Source organism: Wasmannia auropunctata, unplaced genomic scaffold (assembly GCF_000956235.1).
Source record: "Wasmannia auropunctata unplaced genomic scaffold, wasmannia.A_1.0 LD336048.1, whole genome shotgun sequence".
Taxonomy (NCBI): Eukaryota; Metazoa; Arthropoda; class Insecta; order Hymenoptera; family Formicidae; genus Wasmannia; species Wasmannia auropunctata.
The window spans coordinates 393,670-412,982 of NW_012026842.1; the positions used below are offsets into that span (position 1 = coordinate 393,670).

Here is a 19,313-nt window from a genome sequence, read left to right on the forward strand (position 1 = left end):
CAATACAGGCAATACAAACTAAAAAGACATACTCGATACTCGTAGTAAAAAATTATCATATCGTAATAAAGAGAATTTCAAATTAAAATAATAACTGTACGAAACGTGAGTGTGTCGTTTTAACAAATGTAGGTATATATCATGCTTAAAATGCATTTTTACGACTGTATTATTTAGTAAAACGCGGGAAAATAAACCGATCGTATTCATTGGTGCCTGCGATCCGTTCGGGCAAGGAGCAGGGAGGAAATTAGTGCCGCGCCGTAGTGGGAGGGAGCAGGCACACAGAGAGGGACGAGCACAGAAATATGCTGTGAGCGAGTGGTCGTGGGGTGAGACTGGTGAGAGAGCACAATAAAACGGGACGAGTAGGAGGACCTCGCGCACTACGGTTCTTCGGACTCGCGTTCATCAGTCGCGCTCACGGTATCAACGCTCAATCGCAAACCGATCGCAGGCCGATTTCGCATAATAGAGCTGAGTCAGGGGCCACGTACTCAGAGGTAAATTGAGAGCTCGGCGAGAGAGATAAACGCAAATTGCATCGAATTGTTTTCGGAAGAGGCAGAAGAGATGGGTCTGGCCGGCAACGTGAGGACGTGCGTGATCCTGGCCGCGATCGCGCTGGCGATCGGTCTGGCGAACGGGGACAAGATTGGTGAGTGTGCCATCCCTCTCGGGACCAAATCGCGATCTGTCTATCTCGCTAATCTCGCGCTAAGAGCTCGCGTGTCTCGCGGCGCGATAATTGCAGAGGATTCTCATCGCAGATTTTCGCGCCTCGCGAGACTCGGCGGCACGATTTTGAATCATATACATACATGACGCTTGGCATAATCACAAGAAACGACGAGGTAACGTTTGCACGTTGTAAATACCGTGCCGTAGCGTCCCAAACATTCAGGTGACCTTTATTCTTCCGAGAATTCCTTTGGAATTTGCTTCGCATTTATTTCCAAACTCTCTGCCGTGAATCTAAATTAAATTATCAATTGTAATTTGAAATATACTTTTGCACGCGAGAAGAAATATTTTCTGAAAAATATATTCTTTCGCGAGAAAATATATTTTATTAAATTATATAATTACAATTAATTTGATGCCGCACGGCGATAGTAATTTAAAATCTATAAGAATCGTTTACTAGTAATAGATTGCTACGAATATTTCTGATTTACTCCGAGTGTGACCTTTAATATTAATAACTAATATAATTAACATTATATATATACATATACATATGGATGTCCCAAAAATAATGAGACTGATTATTGTGCGCATATGAGAAGGACCAAGAAAGGAAAACGGCGGTCGAGATAGTTGGCAAGGTCTGACCCTTTTCTGCAGTTGTCTTCAAGCCTTTCTAGCATTTTTGTGATTTTTGTATTTTATCATGGACGAAAATTCAGCATTTTCAATTTTGAGCAGCATTACGCGATCAAATTCTGAAGACAAAGCAGCATCTCCATAAGCTGTTCTCAACATTTCCAACGTTCCGGAACCAGATTTTCCCGCAGAATTTGAACCAGAGTTTCACGCAGAATTTGATCGCTGCTCAAGACTGCTGAATTTTCGCCCGTGATAAGATACAAAAATTATAACGCACTTTGCTGACGGACTGCTAGAAAGGCTCGGCAACTGAGAATGGTCAGACAGGATCCCCTGCTTAAACATTTTATTTATTTAATTAAAACGTTATTATTTATTTAATATAAAAATGATAAATCAATATTAAAGGTCACTAATAAATTTAATTATTATAATTTATACAACAAATAATGAGGGAAAGAGCCAAATTAAATATTATAATTTAACTATTAGTTAAACTAATAATTATTAATTAGTTTCTTTTATCTAATAATCAATTTCAAATTATACCTTATATCTGCAATTCTTAGCATCTAATCTGCATCTAATGATTATACATTTACTCATATTTGCATTACAACGTTTGAATCACTCAAGCACGATATTGAATATGCTGATCAACGGTCATGGTTTATGATAACAACACACAATGAACCATATTAATATATAATAACATAGCACTTTCTTATCGAAATGAAAACGGAATTTCTGTATATATCACTTTTAATACTTAATACCATGGTATATGCCTAATAAGTTAAATGTTCTCCAAATAAATCACATCTCTCGGGATATGTACATAACGCTTTTGTGTACTTTCTAAATTCTTAATGAATTTATATCGCGAAAAATTATCGTAATACACGCATATTGTAATGGTATACGTATGATTGATTATTATTTATAACATTAACACACGTAATCTCAAACTTAACAACGCAGATTATTCGAACGAGAAAAATATAAGAAAAAATATAAAAAAATATATTATTTAGAGAAAAATATTATATATAAAAGTATATTTTTTGTTAAACAGCTTTATTTATCTTCACAGTAAGTCTCTCACTTTTTGCATGCCTGCACGCAAATTGGTTCGCGTTCTAGGACGAATTGAACATTTTAAATACATCTTTGATTGAATCGGTCATCGCCCAGGACGTTTGCGCGTTTTACAAATAAAAGATTGAAGAAAGTTTATCTATTTTAATTTTATTTTATTTATACAGCGAATTTGTGAAAATACACAACGGTCAAAAAGCTCCACGATGTATTCCATTGTGTATTTTCATTATACGTCTTCCGTTATAATTGATGACAACTTTTCTAAGATGGAAAACAAAAATAACTAACCTATTTACACTGTAATGAACAGCAGCTTTTATATTTTGCTTGTACAAAGTTTGAAACGCTTTCTGAAACGACCGATCCAATTACAGATACACTTATTCCGTGCAGAAACACGTCAGATTGTAGGAACATGTCGACACTTCCGGGGGACGCTTTTTGCAAAGACGGACATTGCATGTGTCCGAAGCCAGATATTGACATTCAAGCTTGCTCTAGCATCAATGCATCTATGCACGGGAGTAAAATTTCAGGTGATACGATTGGAAACGCGACTTGAATATATCACAGTTCTTATCTTATTTGTCGAATTTTTCGAATAAACGACTGACGTCTGTAAGATAATTCTCTTTTATAATAGGTCCGCTGCTCTATCGGATGTGCCATCTCGATCATGAATGTAATTTCCAGGGCGGAATGTGCAACCTTACTATTCGCCAGTGCGCTTGTACGAAAGGCTACGTACCGTCGAGTAACAAGCAATATTGCGTTCAAAGTAAGCGCAAATAAATATTTATGAAACTTTTGGTCTCGAGCAAAAAGCGAGAAATTCTAGACATTTTTCGAGACAAAAATTTTCGTATCTCTCTTCAAATAATAATTTAACGTTTTTCGATTATAATTATTGCATGTAATTATTTGTTTTCTTCTGGTAATTTTAGTAGCTAATCATAACGCTTATACAATTTCTTCAAATAGAGATCGACTCGATCGAGGCTTCTTGCACAGATAGAAATCAATGCTTACCGTTTTTGGCGAACTCTACTTGCGAGAACGGTAAATGCGTTTGTGCATCTGGTTATCATTTGATAGACAATGTATGTTGGGAAATTATCGGTAAGTGTGTTGCAACAATAATGTCTATATTTCTTAGAATAATATTACATAAAAAATCTGAAAATAAATGTTCTTTTATGAGTATTCTTCGATCCCACTGTGATTCGCGTGTTGATCACAATATGACGTTATCAAGAAGAATCCTTTGGCAAAAATTTGAGATTATTTTTAAATTATAATATTTGGACTATAATTTTTCGAATAATCTTTGGATTATTTTATTTCAAAATAAACAAAATGATTAATTCAGTAGAAATGTAAAATTTCTAACTTAAAACTTCTCACATTAATGATAACTAATCTAATATTTCTTCTTACTGTCAGATGATAAAAATTGATCTTATTTATGTTAACAAAAACATTAAGTATTAAGTATTAAGTACTTAAGTAAATTAATTCATTAAGTACTAGTACTTAATGAATTAATTTATCGACGATGCTCGATTTAATTAATCAAAATAATTCGAGTTTTGTCAAAATCAACCTAAGCATACATATTTTGAGAATAAAAGTAGGTAGTACAATTAGAGTACAAGAAATTAAAGAAAAATAATGTCTTAATTAGAGACTGCGATAAGAAAAATAAAGAAGTTTTATGTCCTGAGGAAATATGATAATATTATCCAATTTTACTAGGTTGAATGGGCTACAAGAAAATAGTAACGTTAAATTATAGTTGTATTAACAAAAAGTATATTATTAATACGATAGGTATGTCATAATATCATTATGACTTAATTAATAACTCATTTAAAAAATATATTTGTCAAAACTCAAAGAATATGATTATTCGTACTTATAAAGTCTACATATAGCTATGTATTATAGTTGTCTTACTACTCACTACTTCATTACTACTTAATAAACGCAAACTGTATAACTTATGAAGTATACCAAAATAAAATACAATATAATAAAATAATGATTAACTCAACTATAATTCGACTAACAATTTCTAGTAGCTGTTTTGCTACCACAAATATTAAATTACCCCACGTCTCTTATTCTGATTATAATTTCATAATTGTCAATATCATTTTCTCACGCCTCTATTCTCGCGACTTTGCAAAGCCACATTTGCGGATGTCACATTATATTCACCGGTACTTTAATCTTCCCTGACAAGTGTAATCACACGTTTGCAGAAATCGGTGAGTCGTGCAAGAAGAACGAGGAGTGCTCGCACATCGAGGGTGTTATCTGCAACGACAACATGACATGCGGATGCCCTGCCGAAACGGTGCTGAACGAAAATGGCACGAGATGTTTGGCAGTCGCTAAAAAGATCCAGGATGAATGCACGGAGGAGATACAGTGCGCGACGACGTTCACGTTCTCGACTTGCATCGACAAGGTGTGCCAGTGCGACCATGGTTATCATTACGAACGCGAGATGACGAGGTGTTTCCCCAACAGAGGTACGCCCTTCAAGCCGCTGGCATTTTCCCTCGTGGAATTACCGCCGCGAATCTTTAACCCTCTGCCCAGAACATCCAATTTTTGGTCTTTGTTCATTTGAAATGGGATAATTCAGAACACAATTTGAGTTAAAAAAAAAACAACGAACAAATTGTATATTTCAAAAACGTTAAGAACAAAATTTGGAATAAGTTATATACCATCAGTCTTCCACTCTAGTAAACAATTAAATAACGAAAAATATATATCTGAGAGCTTGAACCTTAGCAGTCATAATGACCGATATTCCGGGCAGAGGGTTAAAAATCTATCTCCCGACGAGAGACAGGTCAATTATCGCCGGGAGAAGGAAGCGCGCACCATGAGAGAGTTGTAAAATCAATCGTTTTCACATCGTTTTGCAGCGATCGGCGAATCGTGCAACAGCACCTACGAGTGTTATCAAGCCGAGGATTACGAGAACGATTCGTCGACGAAGTCTATGATGTGCGACCCACAAGAAGAGCTAGTCTGCACGTGCGCCGACAATTACGTCCTGATTGATAACAAATGCGTGAGCGCCGGTAAGTGAAGAGAGATGTAACACGTATCTTATAACGTAAAAGCAAATTAACAACCATTATTTGCTCGAAAGACGAGGCTTCGATTTTATTCGCTTGGAAAATTCAATTTCGCTCACAATCCGCGCAATCTTCTGTTCACAGGCGCGTCCGTCGCGGTGACCTTGTCGATAATCGTCTGTGCGATAGCGCTGTCTCTCCTTTCGTAAGTCGCACAAATGTGATTTCTCTGAAGAGGCGCACTCGATGTCGTTGTGAATGGAGTTGGACTTCTGATGGTCGCAACATCGTGCATGCGCAAGAGGAAACGTAATCTCAAGGAGGAAGAAACGCAAGTAAAATAAAGGGCCGCCGTGGCTGAGAAGGCAATATTATTCTCGGATTGTTTACTCGCGGATTGTAATTATTCATGTTTCATTCGCGAGATTTTTTTTCTTAAGGATTCTTTCGAAGAAGGGCCTCGCAAATTTCTCACGAGTAATAAAAATATTGCGTTAACGTACACGCTGATCTTAGCCAAAGGCGGTGGCCTCGCGAAAGGATGCACGTAATTTCATGAATCTCCTCTGTACATATGTGAGACTGCCGTGATGACAGTTTGAAAGAAAAACAGGAGAGAAAGAGGAATGGTATTGTGTTCAAGTTTCAATTATAGAATGCAGCTTTATACAGATTTGAATGATCGCGTACTTATGGTCGATCCGTGATGCATTTAAAATGTACAATAATATATTTAAACAGTACGGTATCGAAAAACGATAGGGATAACAGAGAATATCTCTTCAATGCGCAAAAAAATCGGTCGTGTAAAAATATTCTCTCTCTTCAATCTCCATCGCTAGTCGCCAAGGTTGTAATGTATAATTTTTTCCGTAACAAAGTTGCGTAAGACCGATGGAAAACCGGTGGGAAACGAGGGTGGGGGGGGAGGGGGGGAAGAGCGGCGTGAAAACGAAACAGTATCAAGCGCCCGTAATGTAATTGCGCAGCAAAACACTCGCGGCGAAGGCGGAGGCTCTCGAACTAGGCGCACCGACGTGTTTAAAGCGCCTCGCGTGTATTTAATTAACGCGGTTATTAATATGCGGATGCTGATGTGTTTCATAGCGCTCGCGCTTCTTAGAGCGTTGCAAACTGGACAGAATTCGCGAGCGCCGAAAAAAACACTCAGTCGAAGTTTGAAATCCTCTTTTTTCTCTCATGCGCCTCTCCTTTTAGATCAAGTCATGGATGTGCACGATGTCCAAATAACTGTTTATTTCACGCTCTACCTTTGCGATTATTTAATGAAAAAAATGGAGATGAAATTAATAGTGTTTCTTTCTTTTCAATACTTATTACTCCAATTCATAAGTATGGTGCGATTCTAAAAGAGCAAATGTCAAATTTTTAAAGCGTACTGTATATATAGTTACACATATTGTAGATTGTATAAATTTTATATTTTTGTATATAAATAATGTATAAATAGATAGCTTTGAAATTTTGACATGTGCCCTTTTAGAATCAATGTTAAAGTTCAGCATTTCTCTGTGTTTATCATAGCTAGCGTCGACACATTCCTTTCGTACGTATTTTAATAGAAATAATTTCAATGAAATTCACTGAGCTCTCAGTAACTGTAATTACTCTCGGTAAATATTTTATTACAAAACTACATATACGTGATGTTGTATTTTATATGTTATATTACGGCGATATTATAAAACGCGCGATTTCTTAAATACATTTTTCATACAAACAAATTCTGTTTGTCTTTTACATTCGCATGAATCTCTTGTTCGAATTTTGATCTTTGAACAAGTAGTTAATATTGTTAAGCATGCATTTATATATATATATATCATTAAATTTTTAGAATACGATAATTATTAGTACAATTATACGATTCCATCATTTTTTGTATTTCCATCATTGTATTATGGTAAAATATGTAATATATACAGTAAAATATTTTATAATAAAATTATACATATATATAAAATATTATACTTTATATATTATATTGTGATAATATCATAAAGCGTGCAATTTCTTAAATATATTTCTTAAATGGCGATTCTGTTTTTTATATTTGTATAAATCTCTCGTTTTTCAAATAAATAGCTCGGATTGTAAAACATATTTTGTATATATTATGTACCTATATATACACGCGCGCGCGCGCGTGTGTGTATTTACTCAGGCAGCACGATATATTTTAATAATACTAATTAAAAACATGTATGTTGAATGTTTCATACATATTTTAAACGTCTGGATTAGAGGACGTTTTTAAGACGTTTGAAAAACGTTCAATATATGTTTCTTTTCTGGGCATTCTAGAAACATCCATTTTAAAGATATAATGGATTAAAATTGAGTCAATTTAAAACATTGGGAATTCAAGTAGAAAAAGCAGTTTGTCGCTTGTTTGTCAAACAATTGAATTGTGATTCGAATTTTTATACTTTATTTATTATCCTTCAAATTTAATAAATTACGTTCAATTGTCTGGTGAGTAGGATAGGTGCTTTATCTACTTAATTCAATTTGTATAAGTAGGTTGAGTTATAAATTTTTAATGCAATATTAAATTTAGTGTTATTTATTTCTAATGTAAATTAGAATTAATTAATTATCAACTTACATATGTTTCACTTAAAATATTCGTATTTCTATTAATAAATATTATATTAAGAAATTAAGTTTCTAGCATATTAATTAAAAAAGCAAATTTTAAAAATAAGAAATTTAATAGCATACTCTCATTATGTACTAGATAATAGTATTTATAAAACTTGTTTATAAAACATTTTATAAAGCAGTAATAATATAAAACATTATAAAATAGTTTTTAATCTAATAATATGCATTTACTTTACAAAGTACAATAATTCTATTTACATGTTTATTCAGAAAACATTGCTGGTTTCATATTTAATTTTTAGTTTATCATTTTCGAAGTACTATTTAAAAATATTCGAGCCATATATTTCCGGAATAATTCAAACAAAATAAAACCAAGAAAGATTTAACCACTCACTATTATTATTCTCATCTTGGCTCAAAAAAGTTCATAACATGTTTTAAAAAAAAGAAAAGAAAATAAATGAGTATCTTACGAAAAATATCTCAAAAAAATCTACACACGCAATGTCACTCTTGATGCACAATGCCATCCATCAATGAAAGGTTCATCACCTCCACCTGGATTAAGCTGTTCAGACGAGAATTTAAAAGGACTCTCCCAAGGAGGTTTATATCAGTTACAAAACGCGATTAGACTTGTAGAGTCGCGTGACAGAGACTTCGGATAATCGCACGATTTGAAAATATCTAAACCTTCGAATTTTTGTAGAAATTTCGTCAAAAGTGCCTCTTTCTCACCAGGACTGTCGACGACGAGGGCAAAAATCCTTCGAAGAAATGGTGGGAGTACCGAGGAGTCAGCCGAGTAGGCCTCCAGTGAGGGAGCTGCGGAACGTTGTACTGTCAATCGCGCTTTGCTTCGCTATACGAAGTGTAGTCGCCGGCGTGCACGGCCAGCGCGAGCATCTATTCCGTCGACGTGAGTTGTAAGAATCGTGTGTAACACGGGGTGCCGCGATTCCGAAGGAAAACACCGAGAGATACCGCGCGAATATTGCGTATCAAGAGAAAAACAAGTGCAATATCGTGATAAAAGAAACGTGATAAAAGAGAACGCCTTTAAGACAATAAAATACGATAGAAATATTTGAGAAACTTAAAATCATACTATGAGTATAAAAATCGAACTAAATATCGAGTTATAGCGAAATCAAACAAAAAAATCTACAGATAGCGTAAATATTACGTGCTGATAAGAAAAGCAGATGCAATATATTTGTTGAAGAAATAGAATTAAAAAAAGTATTAAAACGGCCTTTAGAAAAACAATTAATATAATAGAAATATTGAAGAAATATAAAACTCTCTATTGCGAGTGTAAAAATTGAACCGTATGTCAAGTTGTAAAGATTTTAAAGAAAAATATTGAAAGATATCGCATGAATATTATTAGTGTTAATAGATACATAGTAAAATAGGTAGAAGAGCGAAATACGAAAAATATCTAACAAAATATCTTAAAAAAACGATTAATATAACAGAAATATTCGAGAAATATAAAATTACATCGTGAGTGTAAAACTCGAACTACATTACTGATCAAAAGTTTGAGACCATGTACATAATTTAAAAATATTCTAATAAAATATTACTTAAAATTCCGATTTATGCCTTACTCACAAATATTTTCCCTTATTGTAAAAGTAAACAGACATATTGTATTTGGCATTATTATGATTAACATAATATTGTTTAATTTCAAGAAAATGGACGATTTAAGAAAATAGAAGAGTCTTCCAAAAGAAATGAATAAATTTGTAGCCAGATTACCTGGATTAATGAAAGAAGCGATTGTAAGTATGACTATTTTTACCAAAAAAAGTGTTTCTTTAACATTTTTCATCTTGTAAAATTTTTTATCTTATTATAAAATAACGAATACAATAATAAAAATATGTTAAATTATAATGTATAAGTTTAATTTTATTTTATATAAGTAAATATTTTCAATTAATAGTCTCAAACATTTGGCCGGTGGTGTAAATATCATATCAGTTATAAAATTCAAAGGAAAGAATCAAAAGATTTTGCGTGAATATTACGTTGATAAAGAAAAGCTAGGTGCTATAACATAAGAAAAACGGTGCAGAAAAGCGTAGAACGCTTTTAAGAAAGCGATAAATATAGTAGAAATATAAGTTTATATTGTATAAAAATCAAATTACATAGAATCACAAATATTGCAAATTAATAAGGAAGAAATACGATAGAAAAATTTCGAAAAAAACGCATTTACGAAAGTAGTTAATTTAAGAAATAGTTGAAAAATATAAAAATATATTGTGAGTGTAAAGATCAAACCAGATATCAAGTTAGAGAATTCAAAGGAAAGTATCGAGAAAAGCGCGCGAAAAAATTACGCTAAAATTAAAACAAAGAAACTCGCAGAATAAACATGTTTAAAGAATTTTTTTTGAAACTTATAACCAAATATAATTATAATTCAAATTTCTTTTAATTTAATATTAATGATACAATCATTGTGAATTCTTTTAATTTAATATTAATGATACAATCATTGTGAATGTACAAATAAAATATTTTTAGCGAAAATTATGAAAATTAAAGTAAAAATTGTAATGTAATTGTCGTGGCATCGGAAGATAAACAAAATGTAAAACTTATTTGTTGAAGAATAAATTTTACTTATCTTTTATTATATTTAATAAAATAGAAATTAGAGGAAATAAAGGCTAGCAAATGAGCAAACGAAGATGTTGTAATATAATTATATAATTTTAATCGGTAAAACTAGAGCGGAACGTTTCGACTTTACTAAGTTTTCTTCAGCAACTACAAATTTTTAAATTATGATTAATTTATTAATCCTAGTTGGAGAACACGGAAATTGCAAAGACTTAATAAAGTCGAAACGTTCCGCTTTAGTTTTATCGAATAAATGTATATAATTATATTACATCTTTGTTCGTTTCTTGGCCTTTATTTTTTCTAATATTTATTTTATTTTAAAATACGAGCCAATATGCAATTTTTACTTTTATTATTTGATTATCAGATATAGAGATTAATTGATTCCGTCGGGTAATTGTGGGAACGGATAAAGAGATTTCCATTTAATCGAACCGTCGCGTTTCAATTTGCGAGAAATCGCAAGCGACGACCGTTTTAAGGACAGTATTTTTATGACCCAGTAATCCTTTCTTCTTTCCTTCGTGAAGAATCGCGAAGATCGTGGAGTCGTGGAGACCGGATCTACGCTCCTGGTTCTCACAGTTAGGTGAATGTCGAGTAGAACCGCTCATAATTAAAGAACAAAGGGGGGGCCCGTTTCCTACGCTCGCCTGTTATTCGATTTAACAATGTGTTTTGGAAGTGAGATTACTGCACACGCACGGGGTCTTCAACAAAGCTTGTGCAAGTTGCATAAATCGCTTGTGCAAGTAATACCGGATATCATTAAATCAACGTAAATTTACCGTCGCCTTAATTATGTCATTAATTAATTAAAGACATTAATATCATTAATGTCATCGTGATTACCAAAGGGCGCTTAATGGCATGATCCGACTTAATCATTCGATTTTACTCACGACTCTCGTTCAAATCACCTATTTCCTTTACGTTTATTTATCCCTTACAAAGCGGCCGTTTTTTTATCCAAGTCTGTTCGTGTCACGATCATTGCGTTTGAGCAAGGATTCAACGGATATATACATAACGTTGGAATAGTTTTCGCTCACAATACGGTACTGTTGACACGTAACAATAGCTTCTGCTGTTTGTACGTGTAGCACCGCGTTGCGCAACGCAAACCGAAACTATAGAAACGCAGGGCGCTAAACTCGTTTGTTCGCCGCGATCGACCTTCGAGCGTTCACGGGACCGTCATTGAAATCCAAAGCGGGGAATCTCTCTTCGCCCACGGTTTCGTGTCGACAGACCCGCGGCACTGAAAAGCGGAGGCTCTCTCGTAATCGCGTTTCGTGAGGGAACGCGAAGACGGAAGCTTCGGGTCTACGTAGAAGAATAGTAAAATAAAACACAAAATACAATATATTATTATTAATATAAAATTATTTTATTAATATAAAATATTATTAATATAAAAAATATTAATATTATTAAAATAGATAAAAGCACGAGCTAGGAGGTTTTAAAACGGTGCATCTCACGTTTCTGGTAAACTAAAGGATTTGCTTCGAATTTTTTTTTTGCATTTGTATATAATTAACTGTTTTAAAACGCAGCATGCTCTACATTGCGAGTCTACAGCTCGTATCCCGAAGAGTTGATGATTTATACGCAATTTGCATGTTTCGCGTGTTCGCTATTAGGACACTTCGACGTGCGATTCTAATTCAAAACGAACGGTACCAAGGCGCATTAGGACGATTTAGCACCTGTTGCCCATCAGCGACAACTCAGCACGCATAAATCTATTCTCAATGATTATTACCGATGAACGTGCGATTTTTGCGGGTTTAAATCGAAGTCAATTCTCTACGGGGAAGTACGCTCGAACTGTATCTTCCGCCTGTCGAAATCGACGAAACAAGACGATGCTATAGCGACGCGCTTCCTCGCACGCGATCGTTTGTGAATTGGAACGTCTAAAATTAGCCGTATAAAGTCAACTAAAATTGCACGATAATTATTACCAATTGCGTGCCGACTTCAATTTAAAATTGGTACAATGATCGTGATTATCGTAGATTATAGTAAATACAAATTAAAGCGAGAAACAATTTCTTATATTAGAAATTACTTAGATTTCATCGTTTAATGCGAATTAAAACAGCAAGGAAAAGAATGTTTGATTAACCTGTTTTTATTAATCTATTAAAGAAAAAATCGATTAATCACCGTACATTTCAACAACTAGCCAGATCTCTTAATCAGTTTCGAAAGACGAAACGAAAATTGATCGTGGAAAATCTATCTCTCGCAAGGCGGTACTAACGGTTCAAGTTGGAATCTCATAATCTTTTATTCGGAATGCCTAATGAGACCTCGTGACTTGGGCAAAGTTTCAGATCGATTCGTTCGAGGACCAATCGAATCGACGGTTCCACCGATGCCGCGCTTTAGACAGACGAGGATGAAGCGACAGGCATAGGCGGTGCCTGTCATGTAGACAATGTCGAGGGATCCGACGATGATCGCGCCTCGATGATGTCCACATCTCGAGGGTGTACCCACGTATCCCTGCCTACGATTGCGCAACGATTGGACGGGCAAGGAAACAATGAGAGCGTCGTCGTAAGCTAAACCGGCGAGCCCGCGGCGGTGTGTCGGGATCGTGACGTGGCGACCTTCGGAGAGCGATCGGGACGATCAGTCGCGGCCGGGCGAGAGATCTCCGGTCTCTCCTCTCTCTCGCGGGATCCGAAAATGACAATAAGTCGGCCGGCGGCGGTGATGAAACGTTTCGTACGCGGCTCGCATCCGCCGTCGTCGTCGCGAGGATGACGAGGACGTGGACGGTATGCGGCTTCACGGGGCTCCTCGTCCTCGTACCCGTTACCGTCTGCGCGACGATCACCTACGTCAACGAGGACCTGTCCGTGCGATGCAACGATCGCGTTAACGCGAATCGCAGCAACAGTAAGCAAACAGAGTTTCAAACGGAACGATTATAAGCAATTCGGATTTCGTTTGCACGAATTAATTAATGGGGCCGGGGGGAGGGAGGGAGAGGCAAAAGCGCGTGCCGGAACGCGCAACTACCGTGAAATATGAGGATCCTTCGGTTGTCCATTCTTCACGGATCGTGTCTAATCGATTGTTAGGTCGTACTCATTATGTCACGGTGAATTGGCCAGCGAACGTATATACAAAGCCGATTGCTTTCATACATCCGCTGGCGTCATTTGTTTATTTCTTCATTGTTTTTTAAATTACACGTAGAAATTTTATGTAACTTCCTTTTTTTCGATTTTTTAAATAATATTATAAATTGTAATGATATATTATTGAAAAATTACTTGGAGCATGAATTTTTTTGGCATAACGCTCGGTTCACGTTTAGATCTGACTCTATATAACGCACCGTACCGGTTTACATTTAGATCTGATTCTATAAATAACGTACCGCATCGCAAATGAGGCGAATATATATTTTTTTTTCAGAAACCTTCTCCCAGTGTAAATACGATGTCGACTGTATTCCGAATGCGTTTTGCCGGAACCAGCAAACCTGCTCGTGCAAAGACAATCACATCGAGTTCAGGAGTAATAATAACATCAAATGTCTGAGAGGTATTTTATGTTTTGTCACATTCCCCGTGATATTATATTAACATTAGTTATATTTTAATATTAAATTAAGTAAATTGAATCGCGTGCCTGAAATAAATTAAGCATTTTATAAATACATCTTTAATTGAATCAGTCCTTGTTAAAAACACGTTTGTACGTTTTGCAAATAAAAGATCAAAGAAATTTATTTATTTTAACTTGTAGAGTGAATTTGGAAATATACAGCGGCCAAAGTGAATCATGATGTATTCCATTGTGTAATAATACATAAAATTCAAGAGTAATAACTAGAAATATTTGAATGATACTCTGTTTTTTATCACGTTCTTTGAGCGTAATATCAACATTAATTATACATTAACATTAATTTAACGTAAACTAGCAATAAAATTAGATTTTAAAAAATCCCGCGAGAGATCGAGCGCTGCTGAGGATCTCGGTCTAATTATTCGAACAGTCGGGAACGATGTCATCGACCTCAGAGAACGAGATCCCGCGGAGATATCCGTTCATCCCTATTCCTATCCGTTCCTTTCTCACGATCCCGCCTCACCTGGAGCGTGTCGTTCGTCGTGCTCGTTGAGCCGACAGAGATCACGAATAATTTCTATGAATGAGTCAGGACGGCGTAGATCCGTCCCTGAACAAACAACGATGTCCCTTTCGTCACGATCGTAAAACGATTGAATAAAGTTAACGTTTGAAACGAAGTTGAAAGAATGGAATCGGCATTCTGTCGACATTCGCCCAACATTTTATGATTAAAATTAAAATCGCGTGTTGTAAGACGCTCTGTACGATTATTCCGCCTACCAATCATATAAAGAAAGAAGGGGGGGAGGGCAAATAGTGACGGATTTCCCCCCCCCCCTCTCTCTCTCTCTTCTTTACAAGCTAATTTCAAGTTTACAAGATATGATTTTTCATTAAAAGAGTACTTTCCACTTTCAAATATACAAAAAATTTAAAGTATACAAAAAATTTAATTAGAGTTCCATAAGTCATGTATACATGCTAGATTTTCATAAAAAATGAAACCTACATTTGTCACTATTTGCCCTACCCTATATGGGTAAATACTAAATAATGACACCCTATGGAACAATTACAAAATTAAAGGAGTACGAATCAAGCCTTTGCATGGTCGAATCGAATCGAATCGAATTTTTATAACATGTTCGAAATCGAATCGAATCGAATTTGAAATTTTCACTTCGAATCGAATTGAATCAAATCTCTTTAATTCGAATATAAATCGAATCTGAATCAAATTTTCCCAGATTAACGTTACATTAGACAACCAATTCGAAATCGAACTATTGTTGATTCGAAATTCTCGAACTGTTCGATTTCGATTTCTTGCAGATTTGAATTCGAACTATTCGCACACCTCTATACAAAATACATAATTCTTAACTTCTAATCGATCTTTCTTTTGACATTTTGATTAGATAAGGCAATTTATATTAATTTCTATACTCTTTCATATGTAAATTTTTATTTATTGATAAATAAATAAATAAATAAAGTAGTAACATATTGATAAATAAATAAATAAATAAAAAAAGGAGTAACATTATTTGCTAGTATTTCTTATTAAAAATCACATTTATTTTGGATCTTGTCTTGTAACTAATCTTATATTATAAAAGAGCTTTTCGACTTGTCATTATTTACCCAACTAAAAATTGTCATTATTTGTCCCAGGAGCTACTTTTTCCTTTAAAACTTTACTGAGAGAAATAAAATTAATGTACAAGCATAGAAATTATATCAAAATAGAGAAAAAAGGTATCGTATGACATAGAACAGGTTAAATCTCATTCAACGATTCAGCAATTAAGAAAATATAACTTCAAATATCAAAAAAAAGATTCAGGTTTTACCTTATTTCACGAATGCAAAATTTTAAACTTCTCCGCTAGCTATATTTGGCTTTTGATTTTTATTGCTTTTTCAGAAGATGATTAGATGAGAATTACTGTCTTTCTATTAACGGGTAGTGATAAAATAGACGCTGGAAAGAGGAGAAATTTAAAGTGACACTTTTGTCTTCTCTCCTTCCCTTAAGCTTTGAGTCACGCTTAACATTTCGTTAGATTATATTTAGCATGATGCGTTTAGCAACGTTATCTTCGAATACCGTGCACGATCGCAAAGAGGGAAGTATTAGTCGAGCTCTTGCTGTAACGAGACGCGAGAGGTTCTCTTATCGCGAACGCGCGCGGAGGATGCAGAGTGTAACGAAATGCGCAAACTTACAAGACAGAGGATATACCCATAAGGCACGTTATTTCAACAGTGGCTGCTCACATCGGCGATCCCTGTGAGGAGGACATCCAGTGTGAGTTCACGTTTACACCGCAATCGGAATGTCGAGGAGGCACTTGTCAATGCGCCCACGATTCCCACTTCACGGATGGGAGGTGTTACGAGTCCATCGGTGAGTCGGTTTTACAACTTTTCCTGGGAAGTATCCCAAGGGGGGGCCTCGCGGCCGGACTCCTTCGTTATGCATAGGTATTTGTGGGAAAAATAAATAACTCGAGTTAGTGTGGATCTAATAACGAGAGATGATTCAACGAGCGGGTCTATTCAGTGCCACATTCAGAGCGCGCGGAAGTGAAATTAAAAATGATTACTCGTAACATAACTAAATAACGCGGCTCGTCTTTTACCGTTAGCACGATTTTTTCACTCCACGTAAATTACCTATGTTTTACAATTGCTTCCATCTTTTTGCATGACAATCAAACGCAAAAGAAAGTCGGTTAATTGGATAAACGTCGACTTAGGCATGTAATTGAGTAGAATTAAAATTATTATTCTTTGCTTGGATTTAGGTTTGGGAAAACGTTGTCGCTCAAACCGCAATTGTCACATCAAGAATACTTTTTGCGAATACGGTTTCTGCACTTGCGGTTTGCGTCATCATGCGAATCCTGACAACACCGGCTGTCTGCCGAGCGCCAGTAAGTATGACAGCAAAAAATTCGATACGAATTGTTATAAATCCTTATTTTTTTGCCAGATTTTTTCTTCAATCTGCAATCGTGCCTATCTATTTTTTATTTTACTTTCTTCTAAAATTAATTTAAAATTAATTAATTTAAAATGTATAATATTAATTTATTATTATTTATTATATATGTATATATTAATTTAATTTAAATAAATAATATTTAATAAATTTATCATGTATTACGTTACATGACAATTTATAATTTATATTAATAAATTCAGTTCTCTTTAAAACAATAAATATTAAATAAAACAAAAGTAAGAAAGACTTTTTTTCAGAATAAAAAGCAGTTTGTCGAATTTCATAAGTGTCTTGGAATTTACAAAGCCTGGATTTAGTAAATCTAACATCCTTTTCAGAGTTAGGCGAGCACTGCAACAGCGATGACGAATGCATCGTGGAGAATTCGAAGTGTATGCACAACAGATGCGACTGCGAAGTGGACTGCGTGCTGGCCAAGAACGATCAGCGGTGTTTGAAAGCTGCTTCCTGGATCGGCGAGAAGTGCGAACAACATTCCCAATGCCAACTGTTCCTGATGCAGAGCCAATGCGGCGCGAATATGACGTGCGACTGTGTCGCCGGTTCCCACAGACGCGGTCATCGATGCTTCGTCGACGTAGGTGAGTACTCAATCATCCTGAACCTTTCTTAACACGTTTCGCGTTTACCATCCACTAAACGTGAATTGTTTGATCGCTTCAATTCGAAATAATCAAATAGTCACGCGCTGATCTCCTATTAAGAATAAATTATAAACAAAAAGTGGAATAATTTAAAACTAAATGTGAAATAAATATATGAATTTTATATATCAAATTTTATCGTTCGGATCAATGTATGATAATGCTGAAAAATTTCGCGTTTCAGAACTGGGCGGCCGTTGCGAAACTCACCATCACTGTATCACCACAACTTTGAAAGACTCCAATTCGACCTGGAAATCGAAAGTGGACTGTATTGACGGTACTATTTGTTAAATATTCGATTTGTTGATACGCAAGGATTCAATTTGAATTAAATGTTTATTTATTTCTTCACAGGCTTCTGCATCTGTACCGAAGGCTATACATTGATGGAGGAGTTGCAGGATTGTGTTCAGTTTAGTGACAATGGTAAAAAATGCATTTTAATAATTCTTATAATTCTTCAAACTAGAGAGAAAATACGTTTAATAATTCTCTAAAAGCAGATCTCTAAAAACTCATTAAAACTATGTATTCAATTATCTTTAAGAATTTTGATCATTAATTATTACTAATCTTATTAAATTAATCTATATATATATATATAAATTATTAGAATTATTAGTTATTTAATTTTATTAATTTACTATTTTAAATTTCTCGTTTCTACAGGTGCAACGAGATGGCAAGTACATGGAATACTTCCTCTCATCGTTATTGCAAGATTTCTTGTGCGCTAAAGATGGTGGATAACAATATTTCGTATCCAACAGCATGAGAATTTGATTTATTAATTTAGAATAAAAATATAAAAGTAGATTATTAAATTATATGATTTAGATGCGTTTTGTCATATTTATCATCGTATTTATTTAAATTGTTATTTAAATTAAAATGCTTAACTAATGTAAATTTGCAACTTTAACTAGCAGCTATAAGCAACCAAAGAGAAGTGTTTTTTCCCATAGGAAAACGATGAATCTATTATACTAAATTATTAATGACACTGTTTTTTTTTTCATTATTTTTATTTAATACAGTCAGTCGTGTTGACTAGGATACATGTGAGCAAAATGTCACTCAATCTTTACAATCGTGTAATAAATTGTTGTATTTCTGCAAAATTAATTCATCATTACATTCTATAAAACATATATACTTAATGCCTCATTATTTGACACGCAACCCACACAGCATGGAATATTTCATTGTAAAATTTAAAATATT

General features: G+C 34.6%; 2 protein-coding genes across 3 annotated transcripts; both read left to right on the forward strand.

Moving 5' to 3' along the window:
- The first annotated feature begins 296 nt into the window (after positions 1-296).
- Positions 297-7,273, forward strand: LOC105451645 (prion-like-(Q/N-rich) domain-bearing protein 25). Its single transcript, XM_011692216.1, has 7 exons — positions 297-658; positions 2,805-2,966; positions 3,074-3,208; positions 3,412-3,549; positions 4,695-4,967; positions 5,373-5,531; positions 5,673-7,273. Exons 1-7 carry the CDS (start codon positions 574-576, stop codon positions 5,735-5,737), a joined length of 1,017 nt encoding a protein of 338 aa, XP_011690518.1. The 5' UTR covers positions 297-573; the 3' UTR covers positions 5,738-7,273.
- A 1,759-nt stretch (positions 7,274-9,032) lies between these two features.
- On the forward strand, positions 9,033-19,240 carry LOC105451646 (uncharacterized protein DDB_G0272420-like). 2 transcript variants are annotated; one of them, XM_011692217.1, is made up of 9 exons: positions 9,033-9,085; positions 13,148-13,724; positions 14,250-14,378; positions 16,681-16,821; positions 17,222-17,350; positions 17,760-18,023; positions 18,271-18,366; positions 18,444-18,515; positions 18,759-19,240. In XM_011692217.1, exons 2-9 carry the CDS (start codon positions 13,586-13,588, stop codon positions 18,824-18,826), a joined length of 1,038 nt encoding a protein of 345 aa, XP_011690519.1. In that variant the 5' UTR covers positions 9,033-9,085; positions 13,148-13,585; the 3' UTR covers positions 18,827-19,240. The 2 variants fall into 2 exon arrangements, with proteins under 2 accessions (XP_011690519.1, XP_011690521.1); XM_011692219.1 differs by having other exon boundaries at positions 9,035-9,078.
- The last annotated feature ends 73 nt before the right edge of the window (positions 19,241-19,313 follow it).